General features: G+C 37.6%; 1 protein-coding gene across 2 annotated transcripts; it reads right to left on the reverse strand.

The window, feature by feature from the left end:
* Positions 1-711: 711 nt before the first annotated feature.
* LOC113018027 (nuclear GTPase SLIP-GC-like) lies at positions 712-18,995 on the reverse strand. Of its 2 annotated transcripts, XM_026161105.1 has the most exons (23): positions 18,864-18,995; positions 12,591-12,655; positions 12,411-12,492; positions 11,648-11,760; positions 11,445-11,489; positions 11,316-11,345; positions 9,942-9,966; positions 9,684-9,764; positions 7,015-7,102; positions 6,289-6,505; positions 5,976-6,197; positions 4,553-4,759; positions 4,287-4,462; positions 3,580-3,673; positions 3,413-3,500; positions 3,141-3,262; positions 2,293-2,463; positions 2,055-2,209; positions 1,811-1,928; positions 1,594-1,702; positions 1,368-1,498; positions 1,037-1,118; positions 712-938 (listed from the first exon to the last, which is right to left on the reverse strand). In XM_026161105.1, exons 3-23 carry the CDS (start codon positions 12,475-12,477, stop codon positions 868-870), a joined length of 2,412 nt encoding a protein of 803 aa, XP_026016890.1. In that variant the 5' UTR covers positions 12,478-12,492; positions 12,591-12,655; positions 18,864-18,995; the 3' UTR covers positions 712-867. The 2 variants fall into 2 exon arrangements, with proteins under 2 accessions (XP_026016890.1, XP_026016889.1); XM_026161104.1 differs by lacking the exons at positions 9,942-9,966; positions 11,316-11,345; positions 11,445-11,489; ... (2 more) ...; positions 12,591-12,655; positions 18,864-18,995 and adding an exon at positions 7,602-7,702 and having other exon boundaries at positions 9,684-9,736.
* Between the last annotated feature and the right edge of the window lie 2,014 nt (positions 18,996-21,009).

Here is a 21,009-nt window from a genome sequence, read left to right on the forward strand (position 1 = left end):
TTGGTGTAAAAGTCCAAGTCAAGTCACAAGTCTTAGAACATTTTTTCAAGTCAAGTCTAAAGTCATAAAATTAATGACTCGAGTCTGACTCGAGTCCAAGTCATGTGACTCGAGTCCACACCTCTGCTATCGTCTTCTTTCAGCTGCTTCTGTTTAGGGATCGCCACAGCAGATCTGCCTCATTTTACTCTATTCTTGGGATTCTCTTCAGTCACACCCTCTGCATGTCCTCCACCACATCACTGCATCTTCTCTGTGGTTACATGCTTTTATTTGTTTTAACTAAACTTCTTCTGAGAACATACATTTTTATTTGCTTTTAACTGAAGGACAATTTCACTGCTACCACTGACAGTAACCAACTTGCCTCACTCTTTCACACACTTTTGAAAACAGTCTCTACAAATCTCTGCTTATTACCGACAAAAGTAAAAAAAATTGCAAAAAGCTGCAAGATTAAAAAGAAAATGCATCAACACAACAATATAATGTCTTTGGTAATGATGTTACCAAAGACATGATTTCAGAACTGCATTAAGTGTGTTTAAGTAGAATGAATGTAGGACACATTTTGAAAAGAAACTGTCGTTGGTACAATAATAACAATAATAGTAAAAAACACTTAAATATAAAATTGAAAACAAAACATGTGCTTGAAAAAATTCAAAACTATAGAAAAGATACTTAAAAATCATAACATAACATGGAACATGAATGGAAATCATATTTGCTTAAAATATGTATTGAAATTTGTATGTTTAAAAAACAAATACAATATTGAAATTGAGAATCTCATTAGTAACATTGTGGAATCAGTTCCTAGTCAAAATATGACCTTTTGATATTCCCTCAGTTAGTGACATTTCTTCATCTGACGACTGCGCTATTTTTAAGTTTGTCATAATTTTCCTTCACCATTGAAAGCTCTGTTGAAAAATCTAAAACAAGCAAACAAAAAAGGTCAAAAATATTAAAAATAAGATATTCAGGTTTTGGTGAAGTTGAAGTTGTATTTATTGTCTTTAGAAATGTTTACCTGGAAGTGAGCAGTTATCAGTCTTAAGTGAGAGTTCAATTGATTCCATCATCGTTTTCTGCAGCGTCTCTAGGATGTATTGCTAAGATAGTACCAAACTTTTAATCACTTATCAAAGAACCAGTGAGAAATACATTTAAAAAACACAACTTAAGATGCGTTGGAGGTTGCTAGGACTGAGGAAAGTACTCAAGGAAACACTTTTCTTATAATATCCACTCAAACAGAAAAAGGCATTGTGTAAATATTGGACAAAGGAAAATTGATGTGCAACAGTATGGTTTAAATTGTGTTCAAATATAAATATGTTTAAATATAAAATATAACAAACCATCAAGGCATTCAGCTTCTCCAACATGGTATTTTTTGCCCGCTCAAACATGTTCTTATTTGAGTGCACATGTCTCTCAATAGTCTCCCTCATGTTGTTCAGTGTGCCTGGTCCTCTGAATGCTGCGGCCTCTAGAGTAAGACATAAAACATCTGTCAGACTTTTGATGCAGAATCATGATAAAAAGAAATGTATCGTAGCGGCAACTTATAAATCTCTTTATTACTGATGTAGCTTTCTTCCATAATTTCTTTAATTTTCTGTGTCACACTGTTGTAGACATCTTTCTTCTGCGTCCGGATGATTTTATTGAGTTTTGCCTTGATTTTTTCCTCCTTAGAAAAAAAAAAAAAAAAAAAAAAAAAATATATATATATATATATATATATATATGAATCATTATTTTTCTGTTTTCACTAATATTGGGAAGTTTAATCTTTTACCTCTGTCTTGAGAAATCTCAGCTGCAGTTCAACATCTTTGTGGTATTTATTCAAAAAATCGGTGTTAAGTGAAAATGTTTCAATTACACCATTAAATGCGCTGCATTTAACTTCATTTCTGAAACATTTAAACAGGATGCTTTTAACAGACAGAAGTAGAATTTTTTATTTTAAAACTGACTTTTACATATCCATTTCATGTTTTTATTTGTTAAAAGGTGTGGTATATAATGTGTATCCTTACGGGAAGGTCTTTCTGAAATCTTCATCAATGCTGTCCATCAAGTATGAAGCTAACATCATGTTAATGTTTATTTGCTTCCCTTTTTTTTGTTTGTAGATGCCACCACTCTGAACAACACGCTTTAGTGTCCAGTGAAAAGCACTACCCTTCTTTCTCTGAAACAAAGTAGAGAACATTTTAACACATAATCATATAAAATGCAAAGTTCCTTGTGTTGATGGAACTAGCTTATACATACATAATACAAGAAGGTCTTCAGTTTTTGTCCATATGAACAGATGGAGCTTTCAACTCCCTTGCTAAGGCATCTCTCAAAAGTCCTATAGGCCTCTGCCATTGCTTTTGCGACTTGCGTAAGTTGTTGGCTCATTGTTCTCTCAAGTTCTCCACACACATGTTTTTTACTAGCCTAAAATAAATTTAAAAAAAAAGAACATGTTACAATTTTTATCAAACTATATCAATTTTAAAAAGAGCTTCACAAACGAGTCAAAAGTAAAAATACAAGCGAAAAAAAGAAAAAGAAAAAAAAAGCAGCATTTCAGATTAAGGAATAGGTATGGGCAATATTTTTTGGTTTGTTTGGACAGAACTTTGAGATTCAAAATTACTAATTCATCAACTACTCGCTCAATGCAACTTCCAATATTGGATTATTCACAACCTGCAACTTATCTTAGAGAAGTGCTATCCTGGCACTTTCTTATTCATGTCTAAGAATGTAAGAACATCTAACACAATAGCAAGAACTGTTCTACTGGCCCTCTCCTCACTTACAACATGCTTTCAGGATTTAATGAAACTGTTTAAAAACATACATCATACCAATATTCTTTGATTAAAAATTCCCTTCTGAGTAAATTTCTTTTATTTTCTCAAGCAGTTGAAAATTGTGTTTTATTCTGCTTTATAAAATGTTGTATTTTTACTTTGCTGTTGCGCTTTCCTAAAAGTCTTTAAGATTCACATTTCATGTGCACCTTGTCATTTTCCAGTGAAACTGAACACACTTTACTAAACTTACTTTCAATAAACACAGCTTTAAAAACATATTAATCACAAATCTGAGTATTTATTACCACTTACCACTCCTCTGCAGTTGGCCCCTTGAATCAAAGACAGAATCCCATAAGCTCCAGACACATAGTTGAATGTCTCTGAGTGACAGTCATTGAGATCTTGCAAAAATTGCTGAAGTTTGGGTATTTCTGTTAAAAGGAATTTGAATGCTGAAATTTTACATGACTGTGCATACTTTGATTTAAATCCAATCGTTCACTCTTGCTTCAGTTAAAAAATGCAAAAAAAAAAAAAAATTTCTTAGCTATAATATTGTCATTTAAGGAGACTTTACCTACCAGTTTCATCTGCATTTAAGCGTTTCTTTTTTAGAAACTCTTTGGAGCTCACTGTGAAGACCTTGAAATGGTCAACAGTGAAGTGTTTCTGGGGAAAATGGATTTCATTTGAACACAATCTTAACATTAAAAAGAGTTGTTGTGTTAGTTTTCTTCAGCTTGCTCACCTTAATTTTGTGTAGCCTGCTGAATTCTTTCCTCACTTCATCTTTGACTTGCATGTTTCTTTTAACTATAAGGTCCCGGCGTTGAGCTGCTGAACTAGAAGAAAAGATATTTGCACATATAGTTGGACAGTAAGGGGGAGTCTCTAACTAGACCCTTTCTAAGTAAGCAATAAGTGCACCCTTACTGGGTACGTAACAGCTAGGTACTGCTGATAAAATGTACTTGATTAATTAATTAACGAGTGAGCACCGCTTTAAAAGCAGACGTTGTTGTTGAGACAATCCTATAAGTGGCCATCTAAGAAAATTCACCTGAAGGTCAGACTGAAATTCTCAGTGAAATTCAGGGAAATACAAAAAACAATCAAGAGCTACATGTCAAGCTCTACAGGCTTCAGTTAGCATTCTAAATGTCAAAGTTCACAATGATATGGTTAGAACAAAGACTAAACAAGTATGGCTTGTTTGAAGAGTTATAAGGGGAAAACCTCACTTCTCTGGAAAGAAGGTGGCACCATGAGGATTGCAAACTGGGGCTCATTTTACAGCCACTGGAACTGGTCACTGGTAGCTTGAAGTTATTAAGTTGACCTTGAACTTCTATGGTATACCGAAGTATTCTAGAGCCTGTTGTGACGCATCTGTCTGACACCTAAAGCTTTTCCAGAATTGGGTGTACAGCTATACACATTTTGTGTCATACTTACTGGTCATCTGAATCTTCAATGTGATCTGACTTAGTGCAGATAAATAGGATTTGTCGACACTCGCCACCATTTCCAATATAGCTGCTGGCACTTTCCAGGATCTCCCAGGCTTCTTTTTCTGCGATTACTCTATTAATCTCAGTTACAATCCACACAGTAGAACAATTTTCAACAATCTGAAAGAATATTATAATTCAACTGTAAGTAACTTATTATCAAAACTTCATATTTAAAAATAGACAGTAGTGAATATGTGAATAAATTACTTGTTTCCACATTTTATCTCGACTCTTGTTACGGTCACCATTTCCAGGAAGGTCCACAAGTGTGACATGCTGGAGAAAATCATTGTTTGGCACCCTGACAGTCACACATTTCACTAGAGGCCAGTACCACTTCTTTACATCTTTATCATTTCCCTGTTTAGAGTCACTTCTTGTGTATTTGACACATCTTGCAGAGAGTTCTTTAGCCTGCAATAATTTTAAAAAAGTAAGACATCATTACTCTAAGCACTACAAGTGTTTTACAAGTTAAACCATTAGAGCAGCAGAAAATATGACAGAAAAGCACATTTTTTTAAAAAACAGTGCACACAGAAGAAAAATAAATATTTCATTTATTTTTAAGATATTTACTTACTTGCATGTTGTTCCTGTTTTTAAAGCAAATGTGAACTCCTTACAAACCCAACCAGCTTTGATGTTAGGAAGACCCCAAACAGTAGCCTTGTAAGAATCTCTGGTTTTAATACCAGATCAGTGCATCACATTGGGAGCACAAATGGGATTGTGGGCCTAATTTATTTCACACATTCACTGTGTTGCACATTTTAAAGTCATAACCCAGAATCAGACTATTAAAGTCTGGGTTCTTGCACCTTGTCCTCTTCTCTAAAGTTAAATTCAACTTAAACAATGCACATTGCAAGTACAGATTTGCATTTGTTCAGAGTAGGACTGTTTTGGTGTAATTTAACCCTTAGATACTGGTCAGATCAAATTTGACCTGTTGTGACATTTAACAGTGTGCAATACACATACACTTATTCTTCTTTTTTATACTAAGTTAATATACTGTGTTGTGTTGTTTGTTACGTTGTGATGTGTCATATCGTGTCGTGTTGTGTTATATGTAGTGCCGACGTAGGACAGTTTTTCCAATTTCATTGTACTACTGTACTATGTATGACTGTGCAATGACAATAAAGAGTTATCTTATCTTATCTTATCTTAACAGCAGTAAAATCCTGAAATGTGACAACTTTTATTAAAATGACTCAAAAAACACACATACTTCAGCTGTACTTGAATTTTGAACCAACTTTTCAAATAGAAAAAGTTGATAGATCCATCCATTCATTCTCTTCGACTTATTCAATCTAGGGTCACAAGGGGGCACAGACCTATTCCAGTTGCCATATGGCAAATTGGGGTACACCCTGGACAGGGTTGCCTGTCCATTGCAGGGCTAAAAAGAAACTATGAACTAATGACAGATAATATAACAAAATACAACAGATTTTTAGTTAGTGGACAATGGTCTCATACATGTGATGTATATTGGGCACACTAGTTAAGTTGCACAGTTGAGGATTACTGAAACCAAAGCTGTATGTAAATTATACCATCCTGAATACATCACCCCTGCAAGAATGCGTCAGTAAGTAATAGAGCGGTGATGTCTTACTGATTCACATGACAAAATCTTCCTCCTGCCTTGGAGAAATTCTGGAATTTCTCTGAAATATTTTCCATCCATGAGATCTTCAGAGGACTTTCCTTTCCATTCTTCTCCATAGAGCGCTGAAAACTTTTCACTGATGTCATGATAGTCATTATCAACATCCATTTCACAGTCTTCATTATCCCCAAGAAACTGATGAGATGACCACAACTCATCTTTCCACTCCTAAAAAACAAAAATGCTTCTCAGTTTTATTAAAAGGGCCTAAACCCAGAATACTAAGAAATTATATTTCTGCAGCTAAAACTAATTTTACCTCTGGTGTGATGAACTCAATGTCTGCCTCATAGTTAGAGCCTTGCATGTTAGCCTCCACTTTGATCATGACTGAGGTGCATGCACTGACACTTCCAGAAGGCAAAAGGTTCTTCTCTTCAATGATGGCATTTATCAGAGAACTCTTTCCAGCCCCAGTTTTACCAAATACACCAACCAGCTCCCTCTTGTCTGTCTCCAAATCACTAATTTTTTTCCTGTTAAATAAGATTGTAAATATGGGTTAACTGATCCAACTGACTACACAAATAATCATCACAATGCTTTTCACGTTTCTATAGCTTTTGTTTTTGCTAAGAACTCAATCTTTTAGATGCTATCTCAGAAAAAATTATAGAAATTTAGTAGCTGAAGAGTTAAATTTTTACCTCAAATTTATGGATACCATAAACAGCAAATAAAAGTAGCTGTACTATACAGAATAAAAGTCTGGCAGACTTAAATCGAATCCAAGTGAGACTAATTGTGATCCACACTAAAAGCATTGGAAGAATTCATTTTCTGTTATAACCTGTCTGTCAGCAATACAACTTTAAACTAACTAATAAAGTAAGTAATAGTAAAAAGGTCTTGAGTCTTACAAATTAAATAAGGAATGAATGTCCATGTTACTATGATTATTTATGATTCTAGAATCACTTGCTGGCAAACAAACAAACATGGCTTTCTAACATGGCTATACAGACACAACAAACGTAATACTCACTTCAGGAAAGCACTGAGCTTGTCTTTTTCGTGTAGTCTGGCATGGACGAATTTCATTATGTTTTTTACATCAGACAGAACGATTGCTTCTGTAAGCAAAGAAGTAAACAACTATTTAGCAAGAGCTATAAACCTATGGATCCATCCATCTTCTACTGTTAATCCGAGTCCAAATCTGAATTTGACGCAAAAGACTTTTCTCACAGGATCAAATACCCTGGTGAATCCCAAAAGACACATATAGATTGGTTTGGAAAACTCCCATGCAACCTAGAATATCTTTGGCAGCATACAGTGCTGGTACAGTGTTTTGTGATGATTACGATGGCTGTATTTTTATTCCTGAGTCAAAAGGTTTATTTCATAGCTGGACTGTGCCTAGCACTACACTGGCAAAGACTTTTCGGCGGTAGTCCACCACCTTGGTCTGTCAGTCTAACTGCACTGTCCCACCTCCATGTGACATTGTAGAAGCATATCAACCAAAACAGCCGCACCACATACAGATCCCTGAGAAAAATAAAGGAGAATATCATCCACCCCAGTTGTCTCAGTAACCTTACACAAAGTAATCTCTCTAATTCTCACATTCGATCAGTCTTGCTTCATGGACTCATTGAAAACCCCCCACTTTTTGGTTCAGCTACTGTCAGATCTGGAAGAAGTGGTGAAAAGATGAATCTGAAAAGCTAAGAGAGAAAGAGAAAAAAAATCCACTTACAATAAATGAAACAAAATATGTCAAGGTAACTGACACCGACACCAACAAGTAACAAGCCCTCACACTCACAGGAGGCTGATGTTGCTAGCATCCACCATAGAGAAGTACATGAGGGACAGCAGTTCCCAAAAGAGTGAAAAAGGAATGGCGAAAGGTGAAATTACCATGGTAAGAAAATAGATGAAAGGACATAATTTGGGAGAGATTCAAGGATTACGGTAAAATGAATGGCTACTTTGACGATATGCCACACCTAATCTTTAAACTGTGGCTTTTAATTGTCACATGCTACATTGCAGTGCAACTAAGATATGCTGACCAAACAACAGCTTTACCAATCTGATTAAACCTGTTTAGACTAACATCTAGACTAATTGTAAAACAACAAGTATCTCATTGTTCCAGCATCCAAGAGAAGTAACTGCTAACACAACTCAAGACTGATGCTGTATAACGCAAATGCTATGGCAACGGTGGGACAGGTCACGTCAGGTCAGAGGGGATTTTATGATCACCAGATCTCACAGAACTCCAAGAACAACTGGTGTATTGAAGGGATTGAGTACGAGAGCAGCTGAGCTTAAAGAAAATATTGTGGCTACGCTGGAAACCTGGATCCTCCATGGTTGATTACCAAGAGTATGAGATGTATCCTCTGACAGTCTACTAGAAGAACTGAATGCAGCATTATGGATAATCTTTACTATGACCATCACTGAAACCAACCAGTTGATCTACACCACAGAAGCAGTGATCTTTGGGATGCTTGGATACAAGATTAAAAAAAAGGCCACAAGAAGCAGTATCCTCCATGAAAAAGGAGACTAGAGGCCAAGATCAAGGCAGCAAGGATGGAAGTTAGCCAATTATAAGAGCTCCAGAAAGGTGTGATGAAGAAAGGGATGCTTAAGAAGTACAGCAGGCTACCCATGCCTGAAGCAAAGACTCATAGCCTTCACTAGCCACCTGAAGAGGTACACCAGAAAGATAGAGGCCAGGAGGACAAGCCAGATGTCCTTCTTCAGTAAACCATACAAGGTGTACGCTAAGTAGCACTGGAGGAATATAAGAACAGCAGCCCCACCAAGCCTGGAGATGGAGCAAAAAGACTGGCTGTAGTGATAGATGTAACTATATCAAGATATGATGTCATTAGGAAGAAGTAAAACGAGAAGCTTGAGAAATTCCAAGGGCTGAGAGAAGAACTTTATAAGATGTGAAGGGTGAAAGCAGAGTGGTCCCCACCATGGTAATCAGAGCACTCAGGGCAGTAATGCCCAAACTGGGAGGGTGACTACAACAGATCCCAGAAACACCATGTGAGCTCTATGTGTTAGAGCGCAATCCTGAGAATAGCAAAGATACTGAAAGGATCCTCCGGCCTGAAGCTTTCAACTGTCATTAATCTACATTCATACAAATGACATTTAGGACCCATTAACCAGCCCATAGGCTGGAAGAGGAGAAATATGAGTAAACCCAGCCCTGCCAATCACAGCTCACTAAGCTACCACTTCAGGGTTAGTGGTTCAGCTCCTGCCAGTCTCAGCAAGAGTAACTCCAGTTCGGGGGCCAGGGTACCTGGACCTGGGATATAGAGTATGTTTGGGGAGTGTGGGTGTGTGTACAGTGTCCTTTTCTGTTTGTCTCCATATTGGGTGAGTGCAGAGTATGTGTATATGTGTGCATGAGAGTGGGAATGCACGTTTGTCCCGTCGGGTCTTCCCTCTCTGGGAGCATCTCAGGCCCTCCCAGGTATGGGGGCCTGGGAGGGCCTGTGTGAATGTAATGTATCAGGCACACAATATGGTAACTTTAATTATGGTATATGTAGCACTCATGTTGTTGCCTCTTCAAAAGTAAATTTTAATAACATACTTTTACGCCAATAAACCAATACATTAAAAAATGGCAGATTTGTTTAATGGCCAATGTTTAGAGAGAAATACCCAATGGTTGGGAGCTACGTTGTCGTTTAGCTGGTGGTTGCAATTTGCTGGACTCGTCCGGTAGGTCGAACTTTCTCTTTCCTAATTGGATAGAAAAATATTTAAAGAAAAGGATAAATATACAACTTTGTTCTCTGGGATTTGCTCAGGAGTCAAATTTAATATTTAATTTCAATGATATTATTCTGTCCAAGTGACTGTTGTCTTGAAAATACTGCTCAATACTGCTTGTAATAAATAAGATGGCATACATCTTACCTTTACCACTTGTGGATGGCAAAACCTGGGGATCAATGTACATATTAATGCATGAGATTATATATATGTGTGTGTGTGTGTGTATTAGGGATGCACCGATACCACTTTTTTGAAAAACGAGTATGAGTATGAGTACTTGCATTTCAGTACTCGCCGATACCGATACTGATACCGAGTACTTAATAAAAACACGATTTAAATTTACAGGTAACAGCTTTAGTCCTATAATTTAACAAAAAAAACCCAAAAAAACAAAACAAGGGACTGGTTTGGAATTAAGAACATTTATTTAAAATGAAAAGCATGTTGTATGCAACATATTCATGTATTCGTGTATTTTAGTTACAAATATATAATATTTCAGATGTAAAATAATCTTACATTTAGTACTGTAGTTTATCATTGAATACCTATAGCACACAGACTTTACCTTGGGTCAAATATGGTGGCGATGAAGTACAGTGGGTTGTTCTCGACGTCACTGAAGCACTTCTTGACAGCTGCCAGTAAGGTTGCTTTCATTGTCTTGACGCCGTGGTCCTCGTCTGTTTCTCTGTTTAGAAGTCTCACTAGCACAGTCACAGCTGGCATGACATCAGAGGCTAGTGCATCGTAGCTGCTCACTTTTGTAGTTAGTTCCTCAAAGGGGGTGAGGATGGCAACAGTCGTCTCCATAAGAGCCCATTGGTGAGCGGTGAGATAGTCAGAGAGTTCATGCTCGGACACATACACCCCAGCACTCGCTTTTGCTCAATGAGGGACTGGAGCATGTAATACGTGCTGTTCCAGCGCGTCTGTACGTCCTGCTGCAGTCTCTTTATTGGTTGGTTGAGCTGTCCCTGAATGTCCTCGAGGCGGGAGTAGGTTAAGGCGGAATGTTTAAAATGCCCAACTATTTTCCGTCCCACTGCTATAGCATCAGCTATGCTCCTCTGTGCTAATAAGCATGGGTAAATAAGCGTGGGTAAACTCTTTGTACTCGTTGTCGTGTTGGGATTTTAGGTGCTTGATTAAATTACTTGTGTTAAATGCGCTACCTTTTGAGCCTCTGGACAATTTCGCTGAGAACAATTTGCAATCCACCTTTGTTTTGTTGTCTTCATTCACTTTAAAATAGTTCCACACGGCTGATATGTCTCGCCTCGCCTTCTCCCTGCTCTGAACTGCAGCCGGGGCCTGGGGGCGGGCACTCGGCACCTGTGATTAACCCTTTACATGCCGCTCAACACAGATAGGTCTCAGACCATGGTATCGGTCCCTGGTATCGGGGGACTTTTAACGAGTACGAGTACTTTAGAAAATGTGGTATCGAGGCCGATACCAGATACCGGTATCGGTGCATCCCTAATGTGTGTGTACATATATAATTCTTACCCGATCTAATTCAGGTGCATCTTCTTGCTCCTGTTAATAGTGAATACAAAAAATCAGTGCAAAATAACTGAAATACATAATTGCTATCATTGATCTTAGCCAGTTATAGCAAAATTGTATCTAACTTACTTTAGCAGATAAATTGACTGTTTCCTCATTTGCACTTTGTTTTTCCTAGCAACAACAAAAGAGGCCCGGTAAATAGTTCTGTTTTAATCTGTTATTTGCAGATACCAATGTAATTTTAACACAGATTTGCATAAATTGAGATTTATCAGACCAAATGTTACAATGTACAATAAGAAATATTAAATTGCATACAGTAAAATTACCTTTAACTGCTTGAATCTCTTCTTGAACTTTAATCCTGGTCCAACTTTTGGAATCAATTTATCAATGAGTTCATCATTAAGTTCATAAAAGCTTTCCTCTGTAATTTCTTCATCTGTAATTAAATAAATCTTAGTAATGCAGAAGTGCAAATCATTTAAAAATTACTACACATGTCTGTGAAGGTTCTCAGTCATCCAGGTCATTGTAGTCTAAAGAGCTTAGAAAGTAAAGTGTCTGGACTTTTTTAAGTTGCTTGAAGACGTTTCACCTCTCATCCGGGAAGCTTCTTCAGTTCTAGGGCCAAATGGTGGAGAGTCCCAGATTTAAGTCCTAGGGGAGTGTCCCCCAACGGGGTCAAGAGCTCCCTGTTGATCCTCTACATAATCCCACGAGCCAAGGTGTGAAAACGTGTGTAGGTAACAATCAGCCAAGGTTTCAGGTGAACTTATTGTATACAACCAGGACACTATTCACTATTCATTCACTCTCGTATTCACACACGCCCAAGGACACAATGACCAGGACAGAGAGCCCGGGGATTTTGAACCAGCGACCTTCCGGTTACAGATGCACATACCCAACCCCCTGAGCCACGGTCGCCCCAATAGAAGAAAGACAATATGCTCTTCCTGATACAGACCCAAATCTCCAGCTGGAAACAATCCAGTGACCTTTCGCTTGCCAAACTGACGTGTTAAACACTGCATCACATCAATATTGTTTAAAATCTGTGCTCATCAGTGATGCATAGTAATACCTTACCTTCAAATTTATCCATCCACTTTTGTAGATCCCATTCAGTCAGTTTGTTTCGCACAAAATCATCCATGACCACGAAGAAAAACTGAAAGATAAATTGTAATTTCTAATCAAACAACAAAATGGCTAGGAATAGGCAGATATATAAACAATACGTTTAGAGCAAAAGTTCAAATAGTTTACCTGCTATTGAAGATGCGGTAGAAAAGGTTCTTTCAGAGAGGGTGAAGTCAGCCAGAAGGCATAGACTGGGAACAGTCAGGAACAAAAACAAAAAAGGAGAAGTCCAACAATAAGTAGAAGTTTTAAAAACAAAAGTCGATTAAGGTACAAAAAAAAAAAAAAGCAAAAAAGCAAGAGAAGGTAAGTAGAACAAAAGGAGGTGAGTGGAACCAGATCTTATCATAAACAGATGCTAGTCAGGGGATGAGTAAGGGTAAGTGCTAAAAGATGGAAGAGCTAGTGTTATTGCAGAGGTGATGGAAATGGCTGGATGTTTGGCTCAAGGATTTTAGTGGACATGTAAAAATAAGGAGCTGAATACAGGAACACTGACATTTAGTTTTGTTTAAATGTGACAATTTTTTTTTTAAAAAGCCACTAGGAAAAATGTAAAAAGAAATAACTTTGGAAAACAAATACATTAAGAAAAAACAAACAAACAGTAACTGTTAGGTATGACAAGCAAATGTGCTCTTTGGACACTCATTCTTTACTATTCTGTCAAAATGTCAACACAGATTTGATGAAACAGAAAAAAAAGAGTTTCCAAAAGGAAGTTTTAAAAAGTTCTGTAAAGAATAAACATAAATGACATGACACAGATTTGTTCCATGTCTTCATTATTTATGTATTTATGTTATTCATCTATGTTTATGTTATTTACAAGGTCAGAAAGGCTGCAGGAAGCAAGATTGATTGAATAAGTGATGCAACAGCATGGCAAGATTGTTTTCATAATATACACAAACTGAAACTAAAGAACAATGCATTTACAAATTTTCCTAATACAAAACTTTACAAAATTACTTACAAATTCTTAAGTAATTTAATTGTTGTTATTAAATTACTTAAGAATATATACATTTACCAAATATAAAATTAGTTTTGCTGTATCATAACTGGGTAAAACTTTAACCTTATTAAAACAGCCTTAATTAACTATGATGTGTTTTTGTCCTAAGTAACATTATCAGTGTTTTTAATGACACTGAAGGTGATCTATTCAGCAGCTGCACTGAATCCATGAAATAGTCACAGGTCAATATTAGTAAAGCTGCTACTTAAACCTGAGACTCAAAAGGACAATACTTTGAGTTCCCCATCCCTGTCTTCACTGCCTTGCAGGCAAAAACAATATAATTCATGCATGTTTTTTGTCCCGTTTTGCAGATTTTGCAGTCATAATCTGAATGCGATACTGCACCAAACAGACTTGCTATTTCCAAGATAACCCCAACCTATAAATTCTCTATTTATCTGTTTATTTATTCATGTCTATAACAGACCTGGGGCCCGTTCTTCGTACGTCGCTCACTACATCCAAGATCAAATGACACATCCAAGACCAAACCATCGCGCTAACCGTGAGCTCGCTAATCCGGTTCCCCGAACACACCTGTTGTTGACGATTAGTACAGCTGGACGCAGTAATGTGACATCACTGGGTGTCGTAAAAGGGGCTACGCATCGATAGTAGAAACATTGATCGGCAACCCGCTGATTGGTCGGCGAAAATGTCGAAGGGGCGCGCTCGGTATTTTCCGGCAACAGAGCAAGAACTCTTGATTGAGGGATTTCAGGAGTTTCAGCTAACTTACTTAGCGAGGTACGAAGAACGGGGGCCTGTTCTTCGTACCTCGCTAAGTAAGTTAGCTGGATTTGATTGTTGACGATTTCGCGTGATCTTGGATCGTTCGGTTCCCCGAAGCTCATCCGGGACTTGCTGCCATAGCAGCAGAGCCGTAAGCGTAAACCTGCTCGGGAGCAGGTTTACTTTATGTAAACAGGATTAGATCGCGGCCATGCAGGTATGTCCGCTTCATTCATACGAAAGCAACAGCGATATTCCACCACTGTTTCACCTTAAATAAATAACATCAATGTAACTAAAGATAATGCAGCACTTGATCCTGTTATTGATTTCACACAGATACATACAGGTCATTTCCTAAAAAAGGGAAATGTACTATTAACATTCTATTACATGTATGTGATTATTACAGATGTAATTCATATTTCAGAGTAGTAATTGTAAATTACTTCGTGTAATCAAGATGAGAGACCACGGCTATAAAAGCGAAGGTGGATTTGGGAAGCCTGTCGCAGCCATGTCCTGTCCGTATACGCGAGCCACCCACTGCGGAAGGTGCAAGATTGATAAGGAGAGTCCTCAGAATCCAGCGTATATTGCAGGACAGACAGGATCCTTTAGCTCAGCGAGACAGTGTGCTCATTGAGAGATATCGATATTCCCGTGAGGGTATTATTTACTTAACCAACTTGTTGACGAGGGGGTGCAGGACCACCACCTGTCTTTTGTTGCTCTGCCCTTTTCTTGGTTGCTGTTATGAACAAACAAACAGTTTATATATATAAGTGATAAATATTACCATTCTGTAGAATATTCTTATATTTCACTTTTACTTGTTCCCATGTTCTAGTGGGTCCTGTTGTGGCTCTAATGTGAAAGGGGATATAATATAACATAATATAATATAATGTAATATAATATTGGATAATATAGTGTAATATAATAAATCTACCCTACCGCCTACTGGTGTTGGCCAGAGGGGCCGATGGCGCGATATGGCAGCCTCGCTTCTGTCAGTCTGCCCCAGGGCAGCTGTGGCTACAACTGTAGCTGCCTCCACCAGTGTGTGAATGTGAGAGTGAATGAATAGTGGCATTGTAAAGCGCTTTGGGTGCCTTGAAAAGCGCTGTATCAATCCACTCCATTATTATTGTTATTATTAAATTACTTACGAGTTTAATTTGTCAGTAACTTTCTGCCAGCCCTCTCTCCTTGCTTTTGCAGCCTTTGCAGTGTTCCCTTGCGTTCTGATTAAACTCTGAAACTCCTGAAATCCCTCACTCAGGAGTTCTTGCTCTGCTGCCGAAAAATACCGAGCGCTCTCCTTCGACATTTTCGCCGACCAATCAGAGGGTTGCCGATCAATGTTTCTACTATCGATGCGTAGCCCCTTTTACTACACCCAGTGATCTCACATTACTTCATCCAGCTGTACTAATCGTCAACAGCAGGTGTGTTCGGAGAACCGGATTCTGGGCCCTATTTCAGGAAGCCGGTTTAGAAAACTCAGAGTGAAAAACGATACTCAGGGTTGAGTAACCCCGAACTGTCCAACTCGGAATATTCGGTTTCAGAAAGGCTGATAACAATTAGTTCAGTCAACGCGGAGTTGCTTTAACCCCAAGTTAAGCGCACGCACGAGGATACATAAAGCCCTGATCAGTGGAGCACAGATTAAGCGAGTCACCATGGAGACGGAGGGAAAGAAGGCGCGGTCAATGTATCTTACAGCGCTTGAGGCCGAAATTCTGATGGCAGCATATGCCGATAACATGCAAATTTTGCGGAAAAAAAGTAACACAGCCTCAGCTGCAAAACAAAGGGAGCATGCATGGCAAAACATAGCCGACAGAGTCAATGCGTGAGTGTTAATTTAAACATTGATCTAGGGATTTCCACCCATTTAACACGTTATTTTATTATATGTTATTTTATTTTATATTTTATACATTTTATTTCGTGATGTGATGTGAGCGCAGGTGCAACCCAACAGACCCCAAACGTTCCTGGCAGCAAGTAAAAATGAAATATAAAAATATAGTCCAAACAGGTAAGGTGTAATTGTATTATGAGCCATAGTGCTTGGTCTGTTTGTCCGATGTAAATCAATTGCAGTTAGAGGCTACATTAATTTTCTTTCTGTAAGCACTTATTGAAATTATCTGAGCACATTACAAGTAAATATTTGCTTACTCTGTATGCTCAAATGTGACCCGTTATAGCAAACAGAAAAAAAGCGGAGGCCCGAAAAACAGGTGGGGGTCCTCCACCACCACTCACAGAGCCTGTCCACTTGGCTTCCACATTTGTGATAATGTTGGCAGCATCATATATGATCTTCACAGTGCAGAGAACGCAAATTAGCATCCATTACTATAATAAATAATTTGTTAGTTTGAAATGCTACAGGGAGCTATGTACCTGTACATTAATGCTGTGGAAAGACTTCCTGTTCACATAGTCTCCTTCATTTACTGAAGGAGCAATGATTGGAATGTGAGTGCCATCTGTACAGCCAATCACGCCTGGGAACCGTGAAAATAAATGTAAAATTTAAGTAGTAGTTCAAGTATCACCACATCATGAATTAAGTTTTGTTCATCCTGATACCTGCAATTTTGTGGAAACCCTCTTTGATAAATCTTGTGGGTCTATGACCGGGGAACACCACAGACGAGTGCAGGAGACGTTTCAGTGCAACTGTAACATTCCTGACTGCCCGACAGACGGTAGCCTTGGAAACGTGCTCAGCGTCACCAATGTTATACAGAAAGCTCCCGTTTGCAAAAAACGAAGTCCAATACAAATAATATGAATAGAACTGAGAGGATGTCCGCGATGTGTTACATGAGTAATATTAGGCCTGAGGATGTTATTCAAATAAATTATAGATTGTGCTGAAAAACGGTAACATTCACACAGAAAATCATCAGGAAATGATAAAATGTCCAAACGTGCTCTAATCACTCTCTCCCGGCGGAGAGCTCTGCGGAGAATTTGGGCTTCATCTACTGGCTCTTCAAGGAAGGGGCACGCCATGTCCGACACTTCCTACAGTCAGGTTTCTGACAAAGAGGCGGAGAAAGTCAGGGTTAGTTGAAGTAAACCTGCTAGGGGGCAGGTTAGCTTCACGGAGTGTGTCGTCATAGTAACTCACTCAGGATCAATCTAAACTCGCTTTGTGAAACCGAAAAACCCAGAGTTTTCGTTCACTCAGGGTATACTTACTCAGAGTTTGCACTAAACCGGCTTCCTGAAATAGGGCCCTGAGTGTAAAATAAACAATTTATTGACATCCACTTAAAACTTATCAAATTAAAAGAGCAATTGCAATTGCACATGTACTGTCAATTCAGAGCTGTGGCTTATAGGTGAATGGGATGCCAGACGAGAACAAGTCCAGAAAAGCCACCAACTCACACGTGTGGCTCACTTGCACATACAGGTGCAGACACACTACGGTGCAGCTCAAACAACGGGTACATAAACTGGTACCACCACTAAGGCACCCACTCACTTCCACTTTATTCCTTCAGCCCCTGATTAAAGGAAACAAATTATTAATTTATCTATAAAAATAATAATGTTTTTTGTCCGGTCCCGCAGATTTTGCAGTCATAATCTGTTCATTTCCATTCGTTTTGCTTCTGTTATTACTTTACATGAATAATATGGCCATATCCAAGCACTGACAGCAGGGATAAAGAAAGAAAAAGGAATGAGGGAGAAAAACGGAGAATATAATGAAAGGATAGAGCACAAACGGAAAAGCAAAATGGATCACCAACTACTGCACCTGTTGGACAGCAAGGCACACATACAATGTTCCTGTGTGGGGGGGTTTTGTGGGGTTTTTTTTTTTTTTTTTTTTTTTTTGTTGTTGCGTGTGTGGCAGTGCGAGTAAAAGGGAATGATGTAACACGAACACACCAAAATGACGGCGGACCTCAAAAGTTACTTATCAAAAAATGACAATGAATCCACATTTTTGCACAGATTTGGCCTTATAAAGGCATGTGGTCGGAAACTTTTGATCAGCCTGTTGTTTTCAATACATCGCATGCTCAAAAACTGTTTTGTCTCATTCCCATTTCTGTTTGTATGTTGAAGCTCCACGTTAACCTTGTTAAGATCAAACCATGCAAATAATTTTTCTTTTCTTTTTTTTATAACCATTTTTCTAGTGGTCATAAACTTTTGATCAGGACTGTATATTATCAATTTACAAATGAAACGTTCGTTCAAAAACCAAATGTACATACACAAGTACAAACAACAGTACTGGGAAGTTGTTATAAACACAAACTGCTCGAATTGAATAATTCCCGAACGAAAGAAGGGAGAATACAAAGCATAAAGGCAAAGCACCTGCACTTCTCTTAGTGTATGCCAGAGAAACAGTAGCGGCTCCACTGTAATGCTGTCAGCCGCCCACCCAGGGCCAGACATGTTGTGAATGCACGGTAAATTTAGCATTTACAGTAAAAGACTATTGTGACAGAAATAATGCTAAGACCGTGAAAAATCAAAGTTACATACCGATCAAACGGCTTCTCCCGATTCTCTGCAACTACGACCTATAACTACACCTGTTTACTGCGATGTAAAATAAACGTAAAATACGGCACAATATTAAAACATACCAGCAATCGATGGAAGGAAAACTTCAGAGGAAACAATCCGCAGGTGATCTCTACAAAAACACGAGTATCACCAAATCAACCAAAATGTAACCAATTCAATCGGAGGGAGCAGCAACATTTTTAAGACTCCTATACCTGTAACAGCTCGAGAAGGCAGGTGACGAAGACCCGGAAGCGAGGAGATGGAAGCTACGATTGAACACAGGACATCTATTTGCCTGATTTCAGTGACATCGTACCAGTATTTTTATTCTCACATAATCCCGCTTTCTTTATTTTTTTGCTCCATGTTGATAGATAGATAGATAGATAGATAGATAGATAGATAGATAGATAGATAGATAGATAGATAGATAGATAGATAGATAGATAGATAGAATATCCACTACAGTATCCAATCCAATTATACAGTTATTGCTATTATTGTTACTACAAAAAAGAAGATTCAAAATAATTTTAAAATATCAGTTGTCATTTCACAAGTGGCACTTTTCTGTGAAATTCTATATGAAACATTTGCACTGAATCGTCTCTTACAGTGACACCTATTAGCTGTTAATGAGTAGTTAAAGCAACATTAATCTGGTGAAAGGGGTAGTCTTTGGAGATGTTTTACACAGCAAGTAAGTTATAAATGCATCAGAATTTTGAGTTTATTTTTGTTCATGATTCACTTCAATTAAATTCCAATTTAATTGAATTTATTTAGAGCTAAATCATGACAATAATTGACTTATGCATTATATTGTAAGGTAAAGAAACTACAATAATGCAACAATGCAAACAGAGAAAAATCCCAAAACCATGTGACCCATATGAGCTCCAGCAGAACCAGACTCAGGGAGGGATGGCCATCTTCCACAACTGGATGTGGTAAGAGGATGAAGATAACACAAAGACATGCTGTGGAAGAAAACCATAGATTGATAGATGTTGAAAGAGTAATGTATAAACAGATTATACGTTTCAAGGCTTGATAGTAGAGATATTGTCTGTCTCCTGAATCCAAATTGGGAGCAGGTTTCACAGAAGAGAAGCCTGAAAACTAAAGGCCTTCCTCTCATTCTACTTTTAAATACTTTAGGAACTACAAGAAGGCCTGCAGTCTGAGAAGGAAGTGCTCTAATGGGGTGCTACTGTACTATAAGGTTATTAAGATAAGGCCTGATCATTTAAGACCTTGTATGTATAGCCTGGAAGAAAGCAGTACGACATATTTGTTTAATATGCACATAGAAGGACATATACAGCTCCAAGATTCCTCACTGGAGGCCAAAGTATGTCATCCAAAATAAGCATCTGGTTAGATACCATATTTCTAAGATTTTTAGGCCGGGTACAATAATCTCAAGCACAGTGTAAAGTGTAAAGATAAATGTCGTCATGATAAATAGAAACTGAAACTATGGCAAATAAAAACTATGATCAATCCATTTGCATCATATTCATTTGCAGATCATTTAAGGCTAATTGAAATATTGTATTCAGGAGGAACACCTTCCTCCTTCTGCTATTACTTTACTATATACACAGTCCCAACAAAAACAAACATTACATCATGTGACAACATGGGACAGATGTGGGAGCATGGCAGGATAATAAGGACAAGAGCAAGTAACCAATATTTGTGCTGATGTGTGTGATTTGTTGTGGGTGTGGTGCTGTCGTGTGCGTGTGTGTGATTGTGCTGAGTGTAATAAAAATCAAATATTTCAAAAAAATAAAATAATCCATAATAAAACTTAAATTAACATCAATTCCACAAATTTTAATTCATTTACTTATTTCTCCTTTTTAAATTGTTACTTAAAGATTCTTGAAAGATGCGTTTTGTTCTCATTCTGATCTCAATAGTTTTTGAAATGAGGTTTTTATTCGAGAGTTAAAAAAATTTTTGAAAGTATTTATAATGGTTTAAACAATTTCATCTTGAAAGATTGATTTAAATTAGTGTTTTGTTTTAAAATAAATTATCAAATAAGAAATTACCTATTTAATTTTAAATCAAATTAAAATAATTACAATTTGTTGTTTTTAAAAATGATTTACAAATGCCATATTTCATTATACAATTACAATTATTTCAACAGAGAATTGTCTATTTCGATGCATGTGACTGTCTGGTCTTCCATATATGTCATCATTA

Source organism: Astatotilapia calliptera, unplaced genomic scaffold (assembly GCF_900246225.1).
Source record: "Astatotilapia calliptera unplaced genomic scaffold, fAstCal1.2 U_scaffold_32, whole genome shotgun sequence".
NCBI lineage: Eukaryota > Metazoa > Chordata > Actinopteri > Cichliformes > Cichlidae > Astatotilapia > Astatotilapia calliptera.